The sequence below is a fragment of the Culicoides brevitarsis genome, chromosome 2 (genome assembly GCF_036172545.1).
Source record: "Culicoides brevitarsis isolate CSIRO-B50_1 chromosome 2, AGI_CSIRO_Cbre_v1, whole genome shotgun sequence".
Taxonomy (NCBI): domain Eukaryota; kingdom Metazoa; phylum Arthropoda; class Insecta; order Diptera; family Ceratopogonidae; genus Culicoides; species Culicoides brevitarsis.
In genome coordinates, this window is record NC_087086.1 from 3,174,310 (window position 1) to 3,192,637 (window position 18,328).

The following is an 18,328-nucleotide window of genomic DNA, read 5'->3' on the forward strand; positions in this document are numbered from 1 at the left end:
GGCGAAAAGTGAAGAAATGATAATAACAAACGGAGAGAGAACAAAAAGAAAAAAAAAATACGAAGGAGATAAATAAATGGCACAATAAAACGCTCACAAGTGAGTATTTTAGGTGTTGAAAATGTTATTATTAAAACGTGTATCTTCTCAGTTCGTTTATGGGAAAAAATGGGGGTAAAATAAATGAGGTCGATTAAAAAGTGAAGTATCTTCTTTTATATTATTTTTTTATATTTTTATTTTATTTTATTGTTTTCGGTCGACGTCGTTTATGTTTTGTGCCGGTAGCGAGCGTAAATTGAGCCAAAATAATGTAATTTAATTTATTTATAACTGTATTAAAAAGAGATATTTTTTGTCTGTCGACGGGAATTTTTATTTTTTGTTTTGCCGTGTTGCGACTTAATGAGGATAATGAGGAATCGTTTTGATTTGTCAACCTTGATTTATAGGATTTCACGGGAAAATAATTTTGTTTTTATTTAAATTGTCTGAATTTGAACCAATTTGTGAGCAATTAAAGAAAATAAATAGGAATTGAATGATTAAAATTTTTTAAAATATTTTTTTTATTTTATGAAATTTTTAAAAATTAAAAAAATTATTATTTTGAAAATTTTAAAGATAAATTTGCTTTAAAAAAAAATTAAAAAAATTTTTTTTTTTTAAATTGAAATTTTTTTTTAAATAATTTAATTTAAAATTTTGATTTAAATTTTTTTAATTTTTTTTATTCAATTTTCGACACAAAACTACTTTGAAATTGCTAAAAAATTATTATTTTAATGAAAAATAATTTTTCTTTATAAAATTTGATTAGATTTCTTCTTTTTTGTAATTTTAATTTGAAATAAAAAAAAATTTTATATATTTATTCAAAAGAAAAAAAAAATATTTACAAAATGAATAACTTAAAAATCAAGAGTTGTTAAGTTACTTTTGAAAAATTTTTACTTATTTTTTTCAATTGTTTTTTAAAGAAAAAATTTTTTTAAAATAAAAAATTTAATAAAATTTTTTAAAAAAAAAAAAATTATAAAAAAAAATAAACTTAAAAAAAATTATAAAAAAATAAAAAAAAAAACTAAATTTAAAAAAAATTTATAAAATTTTCATAAGTTAAGAAAATAAAATTTTTAATAATTTATTTGATTTTTTTTTTCATGTAAAGAAATTTAAGATTTTTCATAAATTTAAACAGAAAAATTCATGAAAATTCATAATCCCATGAAATGAAAAACTTAAATATTCATCTCCCTCCTACAAATTGTGAAAAGAACAAAAAAGTCATTAAAAAAATTACATTTTCCACACACAACCAAGCAGAGAGAGAAACTTTTCCATTGTAACGTAATTCAGTGTCATTACTCCGAACAATACAAAATATAATTACCATCATCATTGTTTGTTTGTCTATTTGTCGGTTTGGTTATTACATTATTACAAGTACTCCGCATCCATTGTAGATTTAATCGATTCCCACACACACTCACTGAAAAAATTCTCATTTATTAAAATAACTTTGTCTCATTTGCATTTTGGAACAACAAACACTCGAATAAAGGGCCCGAAAAAACACGAGACAATCCCAAAGGTATGCACACCGAAAAATTCGTCGATTACCCAATCCAATTTAATTTAATTCGAAATAAAAACAAATCAGCAAAAAATTTGTCCGAAACCTAATAATAATAACGACGACGACGACGAGTTTTCCTCGTCTCATGACGGTTTGCATGAAGCAAACGGAGCAAAAAAGGTGATAAGTGTATTAAATTGGTTGGAATTCATTTTATTTGATTTGACCCAATTCAATTTAGAGATTGAGGGATTGAATATTTTTTTTTGGTGCGTTGTGTCGTCCTGTTTTTTGACGCTTGGTAGGCGATTTTTATGTAAAACAAAAATAGAAAACGTTTTTTTTTTACAACAGATGTTGTTAGTGGGAGTTGTGAAAAGGGTTATTGATACAGTTTGTGTGTGATTTGTTTTTCCATTTCGACACAAAAATTGATTTGGGATCCTTTTTTACATATTTTTTCTTATTTTTCATTTCAAATAGTTGAAAAATATTGAAAAGTTGTCGTTAGTTGAACGAAAGAAGCGTATTTTGAAATTAACGAACTTGAACCCAGTTCACATTTTAAAAAATTTTGGCCGATATTCATTTGAAATTTTCATCCCAATGCGTATTTTAATTTTTTTTTATATTAAAAATTTTGCATTTTTAATAAAAATTGTATTTATCCCAATGCAAATTCTAAATTTTTTAACTAACTAAAAATATTTGCCCAATGCAAATTTCAATTTTTACATTTTTTTTTGCATTTTTTATAAAAATTAAATTTATCCCAATGCACATTTTAATTTTTTTAACTGTTTAAAAATTTTGCCCAATGCACATTTTTGAAAATTTTTAACCACGTGACCTAAAAGACTTTACATTTTTCCCAATGCAAATTTTATTTTTTTTAACTGTTTAAAAATTTCTCCCCAATGCACATTTTTAAAAAATTTAACCACGTGACTTGAAAGACTTCAAATTCCGTAAAAAAAATATTTTTCTTCTATAAATGTTTAATAAAAATAACTTTGAACTCCCAAAGCGCACAGAATTTCCGTCTACATTGATCCCAGACTTTTTTTATTGATTGGATCGTTTGTCAAAAAATGTTGTTGTTGCTGCTTGACACGGGTTTGGGAGAAAAAAACATCGAAAAAAAATCGATCTGTTCCTAAAATGTGTTGATAACTTAATTAATGTTCTCGAATTTTTCTTTTTTTTTCCTCTCCTTCACAGAAAAGCATATCAGAGAGACGAAATCAAACCGAAACGATAACAAGCGCAAATTGACGTGATTTGGGGAAACCGTCGAATCCTTTTTTCTTCCCTCATCATTGCTGTAATCATCACAAGAAAACCCTTTCGAGCAATGTCGGGCACAGAGAAACAATTTTTCTTTTTTTTTTTGTTTCCTTATCAAAAACATCAATCAGGATTTTTTAATTAATACAAATTAGTTTTGTGATCGAAAAAAAGAGAACATTCCTGACACAACAATAAATTTTTATCCCTTTCATTTGTCAAGCTGCTAAGTGCCCGTAATTGACATTGAACCATTATGAAAAGCGATTGGACAGGCGAATTTTCATGTTGTTATCACTAAAAACACACAAAAAAAAAGCTGAACAAAAAATATCGATTACTCGCAAATAGTTCACCGTTGCTGTTGACATAACAGACAAAACAACAAAATTTTTACTGTCAATTCGACGTTGTTGTCATTTTTTTTAAACGAATTAAAAAGTTACATACACAACAAAATGCTTCTGGCAGTCAATTGAAGCCTCTAATTACATCAACAACAGAAAATTAAAAAAAAAAATTGTGAAATAAATCTAGTTAATGCGCTTTGCAATTATTTTATGAATTTTATGGAAAAATAAAAAATAAATAAATATGTGTGTCTATTGATCAAAAAATAATAATAAAATAATTATTTCAGTAATTTATGTGAATAATAAAGAAATTATTCGAATAAAATAAAATAAATAAAAAAGTGATTAAATAAATAATAATATCAAATAATTATACATGTCATAATAAATAAATAAATATCAAATAATCGTAAATTAATGAGTGAAAAATGAAATTATTACCGCAAAAAGTTATACATGCTCCGATAAAAGTAGGAAGCCGCAGGAGAATTTCACTCGTGCATTGTTTGTGGATTTTGTTGTACGAGTTTTGTCTCGTCGCGGATGCGAGGAGCGGGAAGATTATCAATGAAAAGCATGGTAAGTAGAAATTTTTTAATTATTTTATGGGATTTCAGAAGAATTTTCGTCGAATTTTGCCAAAAAATTTTTTCTTACGAAATACATGATGTAAAAATTTGGAAGTAAAAAAGAACTTTGCTTGTTGGAGTTTGAGGATTTTTTTCTCACACAAGAAAACAATTTAAAAAAAATGATGTACAAAAAATATCTTGAGCATTTTTCATCAATTTCTTATCTTTTTTTATTTGAAAATTGAACGAATTTTAAGGAAATATTTTTTAAATTCGATTTTCAAAAAAATTTTAAATTTATTGAAGCTAATTTTTGCAAAATTTATTTTTTAAGTCAAAATTTTAAAGAAATTTTTAAGAAAATTAATTCTTGAACAATTACAAATTTAATTTTCTTCAAAAAATTTTAAAAAAATTATAAAATTTTTTAGAATTTTAATTTTTTTTTTAATTTTAATTAAAAGACATTTTTAGTCTTCAACAAGAAAAAAATTTTAATAAAAAGCTCAATATAAATTAAAAATAATTTATTTTCAAAGATTTTTGAGCATTTGAAGAATCTTTTTAGGAAAAGCATTTTTAAATTTTAATTTTTTCATTAAAATTTCAAAATTGATTCAAAATCGAATATTATTAAAAAATTGAAATAATTTCATGTTTAAGAAAGTTAAAAAATAATAAAAAAATTGTTTAAAAAATATTTTTTTACAAAATTTTCTCAAATTTTTGTCTTTCGTTCAAAAACCTAACTCAATACGAGAAATTTTTAATTTTTTATCTGAAAATTTGTCAAAATCAAGACCTTTAACACCTTTTTCGTGTTCATTTCTCTTCCAAAAATGTTCAAATTATGACCTATATTCGCAAAATGTCTCGAATCTACTTAATAAATATATACTGCTATTGCCTGTCACCATAATTCTTCTTCATATTCATTTCTCTCTCTATGCAAGTTCAAGCTTAAAACAACAAAACAGTCGAAAAAGTCACATATTCCGAGTAAATAAACCATTATTCACCATATTTCAACTAGAAAATATGAAATTTATGACGCTATAAAGTGCCATCTTTCCGGCACTATTTCATTTCTCTTCATCATCTTCGCAATCTGTGTAGAGGGCTTCTTTCGCACACTCGACACTCGACAAAAGTGCGACAAGAGACAAAGATTACATAAAAATTTGATGTCGCCCTTCTGTTATTATTCATTCCTTTTTGATAAAGTGCCTTTCTCGTCGTTTATTCTTCTTTCGCGGCGCACACTTCGCTTCATTTCGTGAGATGAGACTGAAAAATTTGAGTAGAAAAAAATAAAAAACTGTTAGATGAAAAACTGAGATTAAAAGCGAATTAAAGAATACCCCAGATAAAAATATTTTTTTTTTGCTCTTCTCTTCTACAGTAACCTCAGTTGTGTTTGTTTGTAGGTATGCGAAGGAATTTTAGCAGGAATGTACACTGTAAAAATTTATTTTTTAACGAAATTTTTTTTATGTAGAGTCAAAAAATTAACTTTTTTATCAATTTAAAAATTTTAATAAAAATAAAATTTAAAATAAAAATAATTTCATTCAAAAAATATTTTTTTAATCAAGTTCATTAAAATAATTATTTATGAATTTTTCTGAAATTAAAAAATTTTTTAAAATTTTAATTTTTTCCAAATTTTTTCATACTATTTTTTTTTGTATTTTAATTTAATTCAATTTTATTTTTTTTAAGTAAAAAAAAAGCAAAAGCAAAAATAATTTAGCAAAAATATTAATTTCAACAACTTTTTATTAAAAATTAATCTCAGAAGGTTTATTTTATAATTTAAAAAAAATTCTATATTAAAAGACATTAAAAATTATTTTTTTTTTTGTAAAAAAATAACAATAAGTTTAAAATAATTTTTGTACATTTTAGAATAAATTTAAAGAAATTATCAGGAAAGCTATAAAAATTAGGTATAAACTTTATTTTTAAAAATTTATAATTAAATTCAAAAATTAAGCGGATAATTATTAAAAAAATAAGTTCAGTAAATTTTAATTAAATAAAAAAAATTAATTAAAAAATTTAATTAAAAAAATAAAATTGAATCAAATATTTCAATTCATAAAATAAAATTAATTTTTTTTATCAAAATAAATAAAAAAAAAATATTTGAAAATTTTATTTTTCTCCTTAAAAAATAAAAAAAAAAAAAAAAAATAAATTAACAGTGTTTCATTCCTCCAAAAAGTAACGGAACAGCTATTTTTAATATACTTTTTTACAACAACAACAACAACTCGGTCTGTCTGCTGATATTCTGATCGCATCTCATCTCTATTTCCGTTCCTTTTTTATTTTATTTTATTTTTTGTATTCATATTTTCTGACATTTCCAACTTTTGTAGCTATGAATGACGGAATGAACGGAAGATAAGAAAAAAAAAATTCGTCTCCCCCATGAAAGATGACGACGAACCACGCCGATGACGATAAACTAGAAGAAAAAGAAAAAAATCTGATATCTGTAATATTTTTATTATTATTATGTCTCTTCTTCATGTTTTTCTCCTCGTCTTGTCTCTCGTCATCATCGAAAATTATTATATTGTTATTTAAGTGTGCGGGAGATATTTTCCGTATAAATCATCGATAATGAGAGCAATTTTGGTTTTAAGTTAATTTGACGACAACGACAAGGCGACGACGATAAAGTTTCATCAAAGTAGGCGGCAATTTAAAATTGTGTGTTGCCAATTACACAAACCACTGACTTGTTGTCATTAAACACACACATAAAAACGGAATAATCGCGTAATTTTAATTATGTAACAACAAAAACTTTAGATTAGCTTTCCATTTTATTACTATCACGACCATTACTTTAATTTTTATTTTTTTTTTCGTGTGCGTGGGTGACGTCGTTCGCAGTGTGTGATAAAATAATAAAAAAAAAATAATAATATTCATCATGTAAAATCCGTGGTCATTGTAGCGCCTCACTCAATTCATTTTCATCACGTTTTACCTTTTTTTTCGTATTATTAGATTCATATACGAAGCAGAATAGCAACAAACAGCGAACATAAATTTTCCGTGCAACACGCAAATTGTACCTTTTTTTGCGCAGAGGAATGTGAGTCGAATAAACGAACTGACTGAGTGAGAGATTATTTGTCTGCCACACACGAATCGACGGACTTTGTTGGGCAAATACATTTTTAGGATTCGGTTTTTTTTTGTTGGTTAATTTTCACGTGAATGGCAGTAGCCACTAATTGAGTTCGTAAGAGAATTTACATATTTTGAGGTTTTTTTTGTGGATGAATGATTTTTGTTGAGCGGGAAAAAAGTAAAAGGTTCTGAAAGTGCTTCAAACATTGTTGAATTTTGAAGTTTTTTTTTTTTTTTGGTTGAGAGTCTTCCGTGAAAATGCTCTTAAAAAGCTTTTAGGTTTTTTTTTATTTGCCGTTTTAATCCGTTGAAAAGAGCAAAATTTGTTTGTTTAAAAAAAAATGAAAATTTGGATTTGGTATAATATTTACGAATTTTAATTAAAAGATTAAAAAGTGATTAAAAGATAAAATTCAAGTTAAAAAGTATCAAGAATCATAAAAATTTTTACGATCAAATATTTTTTGTTAATAATATTCTGACATTATTTTAAAATTTTTGGTAAAAAATTATTTTTTTTAATAGATATTAAAAAATATTAAATCCCAATAATTATTTAAAAAAATTATTGATATTTTTTCCAAATTTATATTTTTATTTTTACATTGAAAAAAAAATTAATTGTAAAAATTAAAATAAATTATTATTTTTAATTTTTATTTAATTTGAATAATTAATTTTTTACTCTATGAAAAATAAAAAAAAATAACGATAAAATGAAATAACAAATTAAGTGAAGAAATTTATTTTAATAAAATATTTAAAAAAAATATTAATAAATTTTAATTTATAAACAAATTAAATTTATAAATAAAATAAATAATATTAATAATATTTTTTTAATAATTTTTTTTAAGTTTCAATTTTAAATCTTTAAAGTTATTTTTTAAATATTAAAAAATTTAATCTAAAATTAAAAGACATTTTTTCTATTATAAACAAAAATATAATTTTTTAAAAGAAAAAATTAAAAAAAAAATAAATAAAATATAGAATAAACATTCCATAGCATGATATTTTTTTTAACTAAATAATAAAAATTAAGAAAAATTGCTCATTTCATGTAAAAAATTTTCCTTTTCTAAATAAAAAAAAATCCCCATCGAAGCTCATTCAACATAATTTTTCTACTCTTTCATTAACATTCGGATTTGTTGGTGGTCTCGAAATGATCCAATTAATCACTGTCTCTCTCTCCGTGAAGTGAATTGAGTTCACCTGCGTGCTACAAACACAGAAAAAACATGTAAAAAAAAATAAAAGTATGTTGTGGCGAAACACAGATGAAGTACTCCATCAGTAAACAAACTCGCCTCTCGCGTGGTGCCATTAAAAAAGCACATAATTTGTTTATTGTTGTACAATTTGTGTTTTGCATGTCTGTCGTCCAAACCACGCTGTGTGTCGCAATTTTTCAACGTCATTTCCACACAAACACAGGAACGGAATTGTTTGTGTAATCAACGAAAAAACAATAAAAAATGTGTGTGTGACATTCGTGATGAATGAAAAACAAAACAAAAAAAAATGTAGAAAAAATATGTAAAGGAACGGGGTAACAAAGCGTTAAGCGCGAAAATCGATTATTGTTTGAGCTCAAGATGACGAGATTCTTATCGAGAGGCTTTTGACACGTTATCTCGCATTTACAGACGAAATAACTTCACACAAAGCGCGCGTAGAAGGTACGTGAATTAAATATTTATAACATTGTCTTGCCTACATCTGGCGTCGATAAAGATCATTTGTGGGTCTGTGAACAGCAAAAATGGAAAGGGAAGCAAAAAATGCTCTCATCTAGTATTAATGAGAAACAACTTGGGCACAAAGAAGAAATTTTTGTTACACAAATTGACTCAAATGAATATATTAAGCGCATTTTAATAATTTTTATTTAATTTTTTTTTAATAAGTTTTTTTTAAATTTTAAAGAAAAAATTAAAAATTATTTTTTTTTTATTTAAAAAAAAAAATTATTTTAGGTATGTATTTATTTTAGAAAAAAATAAAAAATTATTTTTAAAGGTATATTAAAAAAAATATTTTTTTTAAATTAAAAAAAAAATTAAATTTAATTATTTAACATTAAAAAAATATTTGAATTATAATTAACTTTAAATGGAAAAAATATAAAATGAAAAAATTTGAAAATTAATATTTTTGTCAAAAAAAAAAAAAAAATTAGATTCCTTCACTTATAATTTTTTAAAAGTTGTATATTTTTATACACTTTATTTATTTATATAATTAAAATTTATAATTTTCTATGAATTTTTAAAAATATTCCAAAATTTTCAATTTTTATAAAAAAAAATTATAACTTAATTTCTTAATAATTTACAAAAAAAAAAAATTCCATAAGCTTTAAATAGTTTTACAAAATTACAAATTTAATTTTTTTTCATTTTTATTTTTTTTTAGAAAATTTTTAATTTTTTTTTATTTTATAAAAAGATATTTATAATTTTTAAAATATTTTTTTTTAATTTTTTCAAAAAAAAAAAAAAAAAAAAAAAAAAAAAAAATAAAAAAAAATAAAATAATAATATAATTAAAAAACAAAAGTTTTTTCAGTTTTTTCTTATTATCCAAAAATATATTTACGGACAAGTCAAATTCAATTTTTTTTTCTTTTGAAACGCGCAAAACAAAAACCTAAGCAGAAGATGCTTAATACAGCAATTTATAAGCACACACAAGTCAACTATCCACAACTTAATTGTGTATTAAAGATTATTATTAGAGCTTCCCTTTTTTTCTTTTTCCTCATTTATTCGTTCGCCATGCATGCGAAAAATAAACGCAAAACAACACGGGAAAGACATTCATTATGTGTGTTCCTCGAGCATTAAACAGACGAGAATGCGAATAAAGATACCTTTGTTCGTGTAATTTTCATTAATTTTTTCCCTTCGTTACGTTTTTTTCTTTATTGTGTTTCCGTCGTTTTCTTATTTTTTTCATTTTTTCCTTGTTTTTAGGTCTACGCACAAAAAGCTTGACATGACGTGTCGTGGTTAAAATCAATTTTTCACTTTATTAGTCTCATTTATTCTCAGCGACAACATTCGACGAGCGTGTCCTTAATGCGTGATGAAGATGCGGTTGGAACAGAGGCACCCTATTGAGAAAGCGAAAAAAAAAATGAAACGAGAGAAAATAGCAAATAAAACAAGGAACGTGTGCGGCGTAATCAGTGGTTGAAGCATTGTGTAATTAAGAACGAAAAATTTAAATATATGGCGAAAAAGTAGCTTACGAGGACTTGTGAGGGAATTTAAGCATGAAATTTCGGGATTATTGAACAAAAAAATTATTTGCTACAAATAACTAAAATTTAAAAAATATAATTTTTGTGGATAAAAAATAATTTATTTAATTAAATTATATTTGTTTAATCTTTTAAAAAAAAGTAAAAGATTAAAAAAAAATAAAAATTTAATTTAATAAAATTAAATTAAAAATTAAATTAAAAAAAAATAAAAAATAATTTAATTTAAATTAAAAATTAAATTAAAATAAAATTAAAAAATAATTTAATTCAATTTTTTAAATTTTAATTTAATTAAATTAATTTATTTTAATCTTTAATAATTGTCAAAAATTTTTTTTTATTCACAAAAACTCAATTTTTTATTTTAATGATTTTTAATAAAATTCTGAACTCAATTGCGCATTTAAGTAATTTTTTCTTCAAATCAATTTAAAAAAATTATTTTCCTGACCTTTTAAGCTGATTTACAGCTTTCAAGAAGTACAAATCTCTCAAACAAATATCATTAAAATTTCTAAAGAAGCATTTATTTTCTTTATTTTTGCTTCCTTTCCTCGAAAAAATGACAACAACAGACAAAGACAACCTTTTTACTCCGAATTTCCCTCGAATCAATTGTGACTAATTGCTCATGTCGAACAACTCTCAATGTAATTTTCCTCGAAAAAGGTGCAACAAATCGGAATAAAAGCTTCCGAGAAACCCGAATTCAACTAAATTCTATTGATTTTTCTCCTCTCTTTTCATTTTGTCATTCAAATTCATTTTCAACGAAGGCAAAAAAAAATTCTTCTATTTAGTGAATGACACGAAAAAAAAACTACAAAAAAACGACGAAATGGGTCAGACGAGAAATGCTCAGAAAAAAAACTCACGATCAATAATTTAAAGCCAGAATTTTTTTCTAAACATTTTTTTTTGAACAACGCCACGAATTTTCTGCCGACGAGTAAATGAATTCATAACCTGATTTAGCATGACGTGAATTCCAACATTGACAAATTGCCGAAAATAAATCTTTGCTTCCGTTTTCATAAAATTTACAGCGCAGAAAATCACGACGACGACGACGAATTTTTTTTTTTCGACGATGGGACTTTTGTTCCTCGTTCCTGCTCTGTAAATAACGTGTTGGCGATGACGGCGTAATAAATTTAATAATGAGCTGTGACATTTTTTCGCTGTGTGAAGTGAATTTCAGCCAAATTATTTTTCAAAGAAAAAAAAATTGTTTTTGACGTTCTTTGAATTAATTTTGACCATCATTCAAGTTTTTTTTTTGGATGGAGTTAAGTGCCGGGCGTTTCCTCGTAATTTATTCAATTATCAAATTTTGCGGAAAAAAAGTTGTAAGAAAACAATTTGTATGCCAACAATGGTCCCAAACAATCATCGCCGACGAATAATCCCTTTAAAAGAGACATTATTGCCCTCATTAGTGTAACTATGACGATCCCTTGAATACCTTTTACTGCAGTCATCCATCAAATCCCCACTTTAGCAAATGACACAAAAAAAGTTGTTTTTTTTCTCTTTGACGATAAAGAGCTTGGATGATAAAAAGTGAGCTAATTTCCGATAAAACACGCCAAAAATGACTTTTTTGCGGGGCGATTTTATTTATTTACTGACATCTGCACAAAGAAATCATAAATCAGCAATTTGGGGCTACTTATAATGTATCGTCGAGAAACAAGCTGTTTTTCTTTTTTTTTGTGTGCTTTCCTTTATCAGCAACGTTGGAGTGCGTGTAGTTATTTATTTATATAAAACATTTTAGGCTTAACTACTTAATTTTCTCATGCTTTAATGTAAATGGATTACAACGTGCGGTAGCAGCGATTTCGATCAGAAAGTTACTTTAATCACAGTTAAAAGGTTTGTGAACGTGAAAAAACAATGAGAGATGAATATTTAAGTAATTAGAGTAGAAAAAGAGATTTTTGGTAATATTAAAGTTCAACAAACGAGTTTTTTATGATTTTTTTTTTTTGTAAAAAGAAAAGTGTGAGAGAAAAATTAGAACGACAAGTAATGGACATGAATTGATGGAAAAATTAACCTTTATTGACTTAAATGACTTGTGATTAGAAAATTGATGAATTTTATTTGTTTAGGAATTTTCTCAATTAATTTGATTGACTTTTTATATTAAGTTATGTAATATTGTTTTTTTATAATATTTCTTTTTTATTTTTATTTTTTAATTCATTTTAATTCTAAATTAAATTAATTTTTTAAATAACATAAATCTTTTTGAAACTATTAAAATTTAATTAAAAAAATTTTTAAACTTAAATTTAAAATTTTTTAAAAAATTTGTATGAATTTCAAAATTCAATTTCTTTAAAAATATTTTTTTATTTTAAATTAAATTCTTTTAAAAATTGAAAAACTAAAATTAAAAGTTTTATAATTAAATTAATTTTTTTATAATAAATTAAAAAAAAATAAAATAAAATAAAAATAAATAAATAAAAAATTAATTTAATTGTTAGATATATTTTTGAATCCTAATTCAAATTTTTTAAAAAATTAAATAAAAAAAATTAATTTTTAAATAAATTAAAATGTTCAAAAATTTCATAAAAGTCAATTTTAATTTTTTAATTTATTTTCTTAAATTAAAATAAAAATTAAATTTAGTTAAATTAATTAAAATAATTTGAAAATGTGAGAAAATATAAAGAAAAAATTAATAATTAATTAAATAATTATTTAAAAAAATTAATTAAATTAATTATTTAATAAAAAAAATGATTTATTATTATTATTCAAATTAAAAAATATTTAAAATTAATAAATTTTTATTAACTTAATTATTAATTAATTAAATTATTTTTCTGTTAAAAATTCCAATCTATTTATTTTTATTTTATGAAAAAAAATAAAAAAAATATTCTTTTATAAGAATATATTTAAATACTTTAAACATTTTTGTCAAAATCGCAATTAAAGACACTTTCGCCATCAATAAAATGAATAAAAAATTTAATATTATTAATCCAACTTCCTTCCTTCCTCTTTTTTCTTTCGCGACGAATCGTGTCAAATAACCTTATTTCGGGGATACACAATTCGAAGCGGGAGGAAAGAAACGAAAGAGCGCCCAAACAGTCATAACAATTACACTAAAATTTAATATCCACTTGTTAAACACGTACAATAGTGTCGATTTAATACAATTCCGTCGCAATCGTCGTGGCACAAAACGAAAAAATAAAACGTAGAGAACAACAAGATTGAACTGATATGATCAAGATTCAGGACGTTGTTTTACTGTTATGACCTGGCGGTGTTCGAGTCGCAGTAATATAAATGAATTGAGTGAACGAGCGAATTGGTTGTTGTATTAATTATGTTTATTATCCATTAATTCAGGGGTTTTGAACTTTTTTTCCTTTAAATTGTTGCAAAATTGTGACCGCAGGTAGCATTTAGCGAATGTGTAATTTTTTTTTCTCTTAAAGAGCAGAAAAATCGTCGAGAATTGAATTCAGAAACAGAAAAGCGGAATGCGAAAGAGTCGGTAATTACATCGATGGCGCGTTTTTATGATGACGGGGTTGGTTCGAAAAGCCGCGGCAGTACATGAAATATTAATGAATGAGGTTGTTTGTCATTAATATCGTTATTACGCTTATTTGATTATAATGAAAGGTGTGAGAGTGGGTGTAGAAAGCTATAGAAGTGCCCTGTGTGTGTAATTGTATAATCATAATAATGATATAGTTTTAGTCAATTTCAAAGGTTGGTTTTTGTTTTAATAATAAAACGAACGTGTGTGTGAGGCAAAAAGGTCTCTCACGTGAACTGAACACGGAAATTGTTGTGTTATGTAAGAGGAGGGATTTTCAAGAGTGACGGAAAAAAATGAAAAGATCAAAGGACTTTTTTTTGCTTTTGTTGTGTTTGAAATTCATTTAACATAAGGAAAATTGCTTTTTGTTGCTAAGAGAGAATGATGAGATTTTTAACTCTGAAAAGAAAAGAAAGTTAAAAAAAACATTTTAATTAATTTATTACTAAAATAGCTCAATTGAAGGCTAATTATTCTAAAAAAAATTTTTTAATTGAAAAATTTAATTATTTTTTCTTTAATTTTCTTACGTTAATTTAAATTTAAATCAAAATTGCTTGAAAAAAAAAATATAATTTTAGAATTTTTAGAATAAATTTAAAAAAATTTTTTTTAGACTTTCAATAAAAAAAATTAAATCATCTAAATATTTTAATTGTTTATTTTAAATTTTAAAATTAATTTAATTATTTAATTTAATCATTTAAAAAAATATTTCTTAAACTTTTTTTTTAATCAACTAAAATTGTAATTAAATAAATCAATTGATTATAATTTTTAAATAAATAAAATGACAAAAAATAAAAAAAATTATTTTCATGGAATTTGATAAAAAATTTAATTATAAAAAAATATTTGTTAAATTATTAAAAAAAAATATTAAAAAAATATATTTAAATTCACTCTTATTATAAAAATTAATTTTTTTTTTAATTTTGAAATAAATTTTGCGTTTTGAACTAAAATTATTTTTTTAAAATTTAAATACACTAAAATTTAAAAAATATATGAAATAATTAAAAAATAAAATAATTAAATAAAAATTTAATTAAATTAAAAATAAATAAGTAATAATTAAAAAAAAATCATTTTAAATTCACAAAAAACAAAATAAAATAAAATAATACGATTAACCTGAAAAAAAAGCCTCAAAAACTAAAATATTTTTTATTTATTTCCTGAAAAAAATATTATTTTATCAAACACCTTCCAGCTAAGTAGCAGATCTCCCTTTTTTCCTCTTACTACTTCACTTCATTTCATGTTTTGTTGTTGCTGCTTTGCATGCCAAAAATAAAAAAAAAAATGTTGCAAAACACCTGAGTGCCTAATACACTCACAAAACGGAGAAAAAGAGAGATAAAACTGAAGGAAAAGTGATACATAGAAAAATAAGACAGGCAGGTGTGCGAAACGTATGCCAACATTTTGCTAAATTTATTTTTGATGATAGAGGCGATTTTGATACTCTACTCTCTTTTATTCCTTTCTCCTCTTGTTTGGCGTGTCGTAGAAGAGATAGTCTGAAGTTATGCTGAAAAAAAAATAAAAGAACAACACTGATAGTGACATTCATACTGTCGGATCTGTTCTGTGTGAAAATACGAAAAAAAGGAAAAAAAGAGGCATTTGGACGGAAAAGATTTAATCTATATTTGCCACAATTTTGTGTACATGCAGCGCGTTGCCAAGTGAGTACAGTAAATAATCCTTAGTAACATGAGTCACTTATCTTTATCTCCGAAGCACTTGTGTGACATGAACGGAGTGATAGAGAGACTCGAAGGTTATTGCTGAAGATAAAATTGACCTATCCTCATACGAAACTTTACAAATTTTCTTTTAATTATTAAAACATATTCAAAAGCCATTTTTTTCCTTTTTTTTTAATGTAATGAAAAAATAGCTTTCAGGAAAATTCTTTGTCAGAAACAATTGAAGCACTTCACCAAAGTGCGTTATTTCTCTCTTTTCTCCCCCATGCTTTCTTTTATGTTTCCGGGGAGGAAAGCTTTTTGTCGAAAACAAACAAAAAACAAACTGTGAGGAGGAAAATAGAATGAAACCAGAAACAAAACAACACTTCCTCTTACCGTTCGTTAGACGCATGAGGAATTTTGCAGTAATTATAATTTTTTTCCTCCTGCGGGATGCTAAAAGTGTTTTATGTCCTCACGGAAGCCAACATTGAGACACAATAGATGTACGAAGATGAGTGTTTTGTAAGGGTTGAATCAAAACCGGAATGAAAATTATTTGTCTAGACATGTGCATCTTGAAAAAAAAAAGAAAAAAAATTATTGAAAAGAAATGCATTATAAGCACTTTTTCATTGGTTTTTTTTGCGCTTTTAATGGGATGAAACTCGAGGGAGAAATTTATGAGGATTTTAATTATATTTTAAATCTGATTTTTTTTAATTTTATTTTTTTCATTAAAAAAAAGAACATTAAAACTAATTCTTAAAATATTTTTAATAAATTATTATTTTTAATTTTTTTATTTTTTTCAATATTTTTTATTTTTTTATTATTTATTTTAATTTTTTTTATTTTAATTTGATTTCTAATAAATAACTCAACATTTTTTTTAAAATATATTTTTTTTAATTTTTTAATTATTTTATTTTTTTTAATTATTTTTTTTTTAATTTTTTTTGTTATTTTTTTAATTATTTTTTTATTTTATTTTTTTTTTAATTATTTTTTTATTATTTTTTTAAATTAATTTATTTTATCAAAATATGAAACATAAAATTAATTTTTAATCAATTTTTAATAAATTTTATGAATTTTGATTTTGAAAAAAAAAAATGTTTTTTTAAAATTTGGTATAAATCGAATTTTTCGAATTTTTTATAAAAAATATTTTACTTTTTTTTTCAAATCAAAATAAAAAATATTTTTTTTTATTTTTGTTTAAAAAAATAATTAGATTGAAAAATCACTTTTATTTGAAAATTCCTGAATGTTTCATTGAAATTTAATTTTCTTACCGAAAAATCTGATGGAAATTGAATCAAAACCAAAGACATGTCTCCCTCACTTTGTTACAAGCAAAACTACTTTTTCGGAATTCAATTTAACTTTTGCTGTTTGCAACTTGTGTCTTTCACCCATATTTTTACATGTGTCGACATTTCCGGCGCATGCAACGAGCCACAAACAGAAGAAAGAGGAAGAAACTCTTGTCAATAATGTAATAAAAACATTTCATTTATTCACACATTTAGTTCTCTCTCTTTCAGCTCTTTGCCATTGTTACACACACGTCGAATATAAATTTAATAGATTACGCAAGTAAGATAACTTCATCACTGCCACTAATGGCATTAGTTCGAACGATATGTTGCTTGAACGGAGATAAGTGCAAAAGAGGACGAAACCAAAAACGAAAAGTCAAAATGTTGCCTTCGTTATCTGCCTTTCGGTATATATTTGCCTCTCGTTGAACAGAGAGAGACCTTTGTTAACATTTTTTTTGTTGCATCGATATCGGAGCTGCTAGCGGGCGTCGATACGGATCATGTTAAATGTCTGTTAAAATTCCATTTCACTCTCGATTCGCTTTGCTTTTGTGTTACAATGACGCACAGTGGTCCAAAAATGATTAAAAATGAGCAAAATTTTTCACATTTTTCATAATTATTTCAAACCAAGCAAAAAATTTTTTTAAAACTGACTTTAAATCAAGAATTTATTTTAGATTTTGAAAGAAATTTTTATGAAAATTTTTTTGACCTCGAAGAGTCAATTTCAGCCCACAGTGCGAGGTTACTGTTATGTAAAATCAATGCAAATGCCCTACTTATAATAGTTTTTCTCTCCTTTTTCTCCGACATTCGATATTTGTTACCTCGACTAATAACAGAGTCCGTGTCATGTTCATTTTCACATTCAATCCGAAAGCGGGCTAGAATTTGCTCATGTCATGAAACGGAGAGAACGAGAGAACATGGAAAGGCGTAGTTAAGTTATGTATATTTGTTGATTGCTAACAGATAAATTTCGCCTCTCCGCCATGTGAATAGCAATTATAGTTTTTGCCACATGCATGCCGTTACTTTTGAATATATAATGATAATATACAATGTATATAACAATCAAGCGGTGAAGCGAAAGCGGTTGTATAATAATAAGTGGTATACTTGTAATAATAATTATAGAGTAGCTATGTGTGTACAAGATAAATAATGTTGATACTAATTATAATATGAAAAGAGGAAAGGAAAATTTATGTTGGGGCTTATGTTTGGTGGTCGGTTTTTCGTATTCCGAAATAGACCGATCAATATAATGAATAAATTTAACATACACGTCGTTTCTTGACACCCATTTTAACTTAATTTAAAGCGAACATAAATTGGATGTCGTTAGCGGTGAATGTTTTCAAGCTTGTACTCTATAAGAATTTCTAATGAAAATTTATTCTAATGGAAATCATGTTTAAATAATTACAATTATTTTATTTTGAATGTATTTTTGATTAAAATTTAGTATAAAAAATAAAATAAGAATATAATGTTTATTAAAA

General features: G+C 24.3%; 1 protein-coding gene across 1 annotated transcript in view; it reads left to right on the forward strand.

Annotated features, from left to right (window-relative positions):
• The first annotated feature begins 3,647 nt into the window (after positions 1–3,647).
• The window catches only part of LOC134832647 (hemicentin-2-like), an 87,604-nt gene continuing 72,923 nt past the window's right edge, over positions 3,648–18,328 (forward strand). Inside the window, exon 1 of the mRNA XM_063846744.1 lies at positions 3,648–3,798. Within this exon, the coding sequence (XP_063702814.1) occupies positions 3,648–3,798 (151 nt within the window). The remainder of the gene's footprint in view (positions 3,799–18,328) is intronic.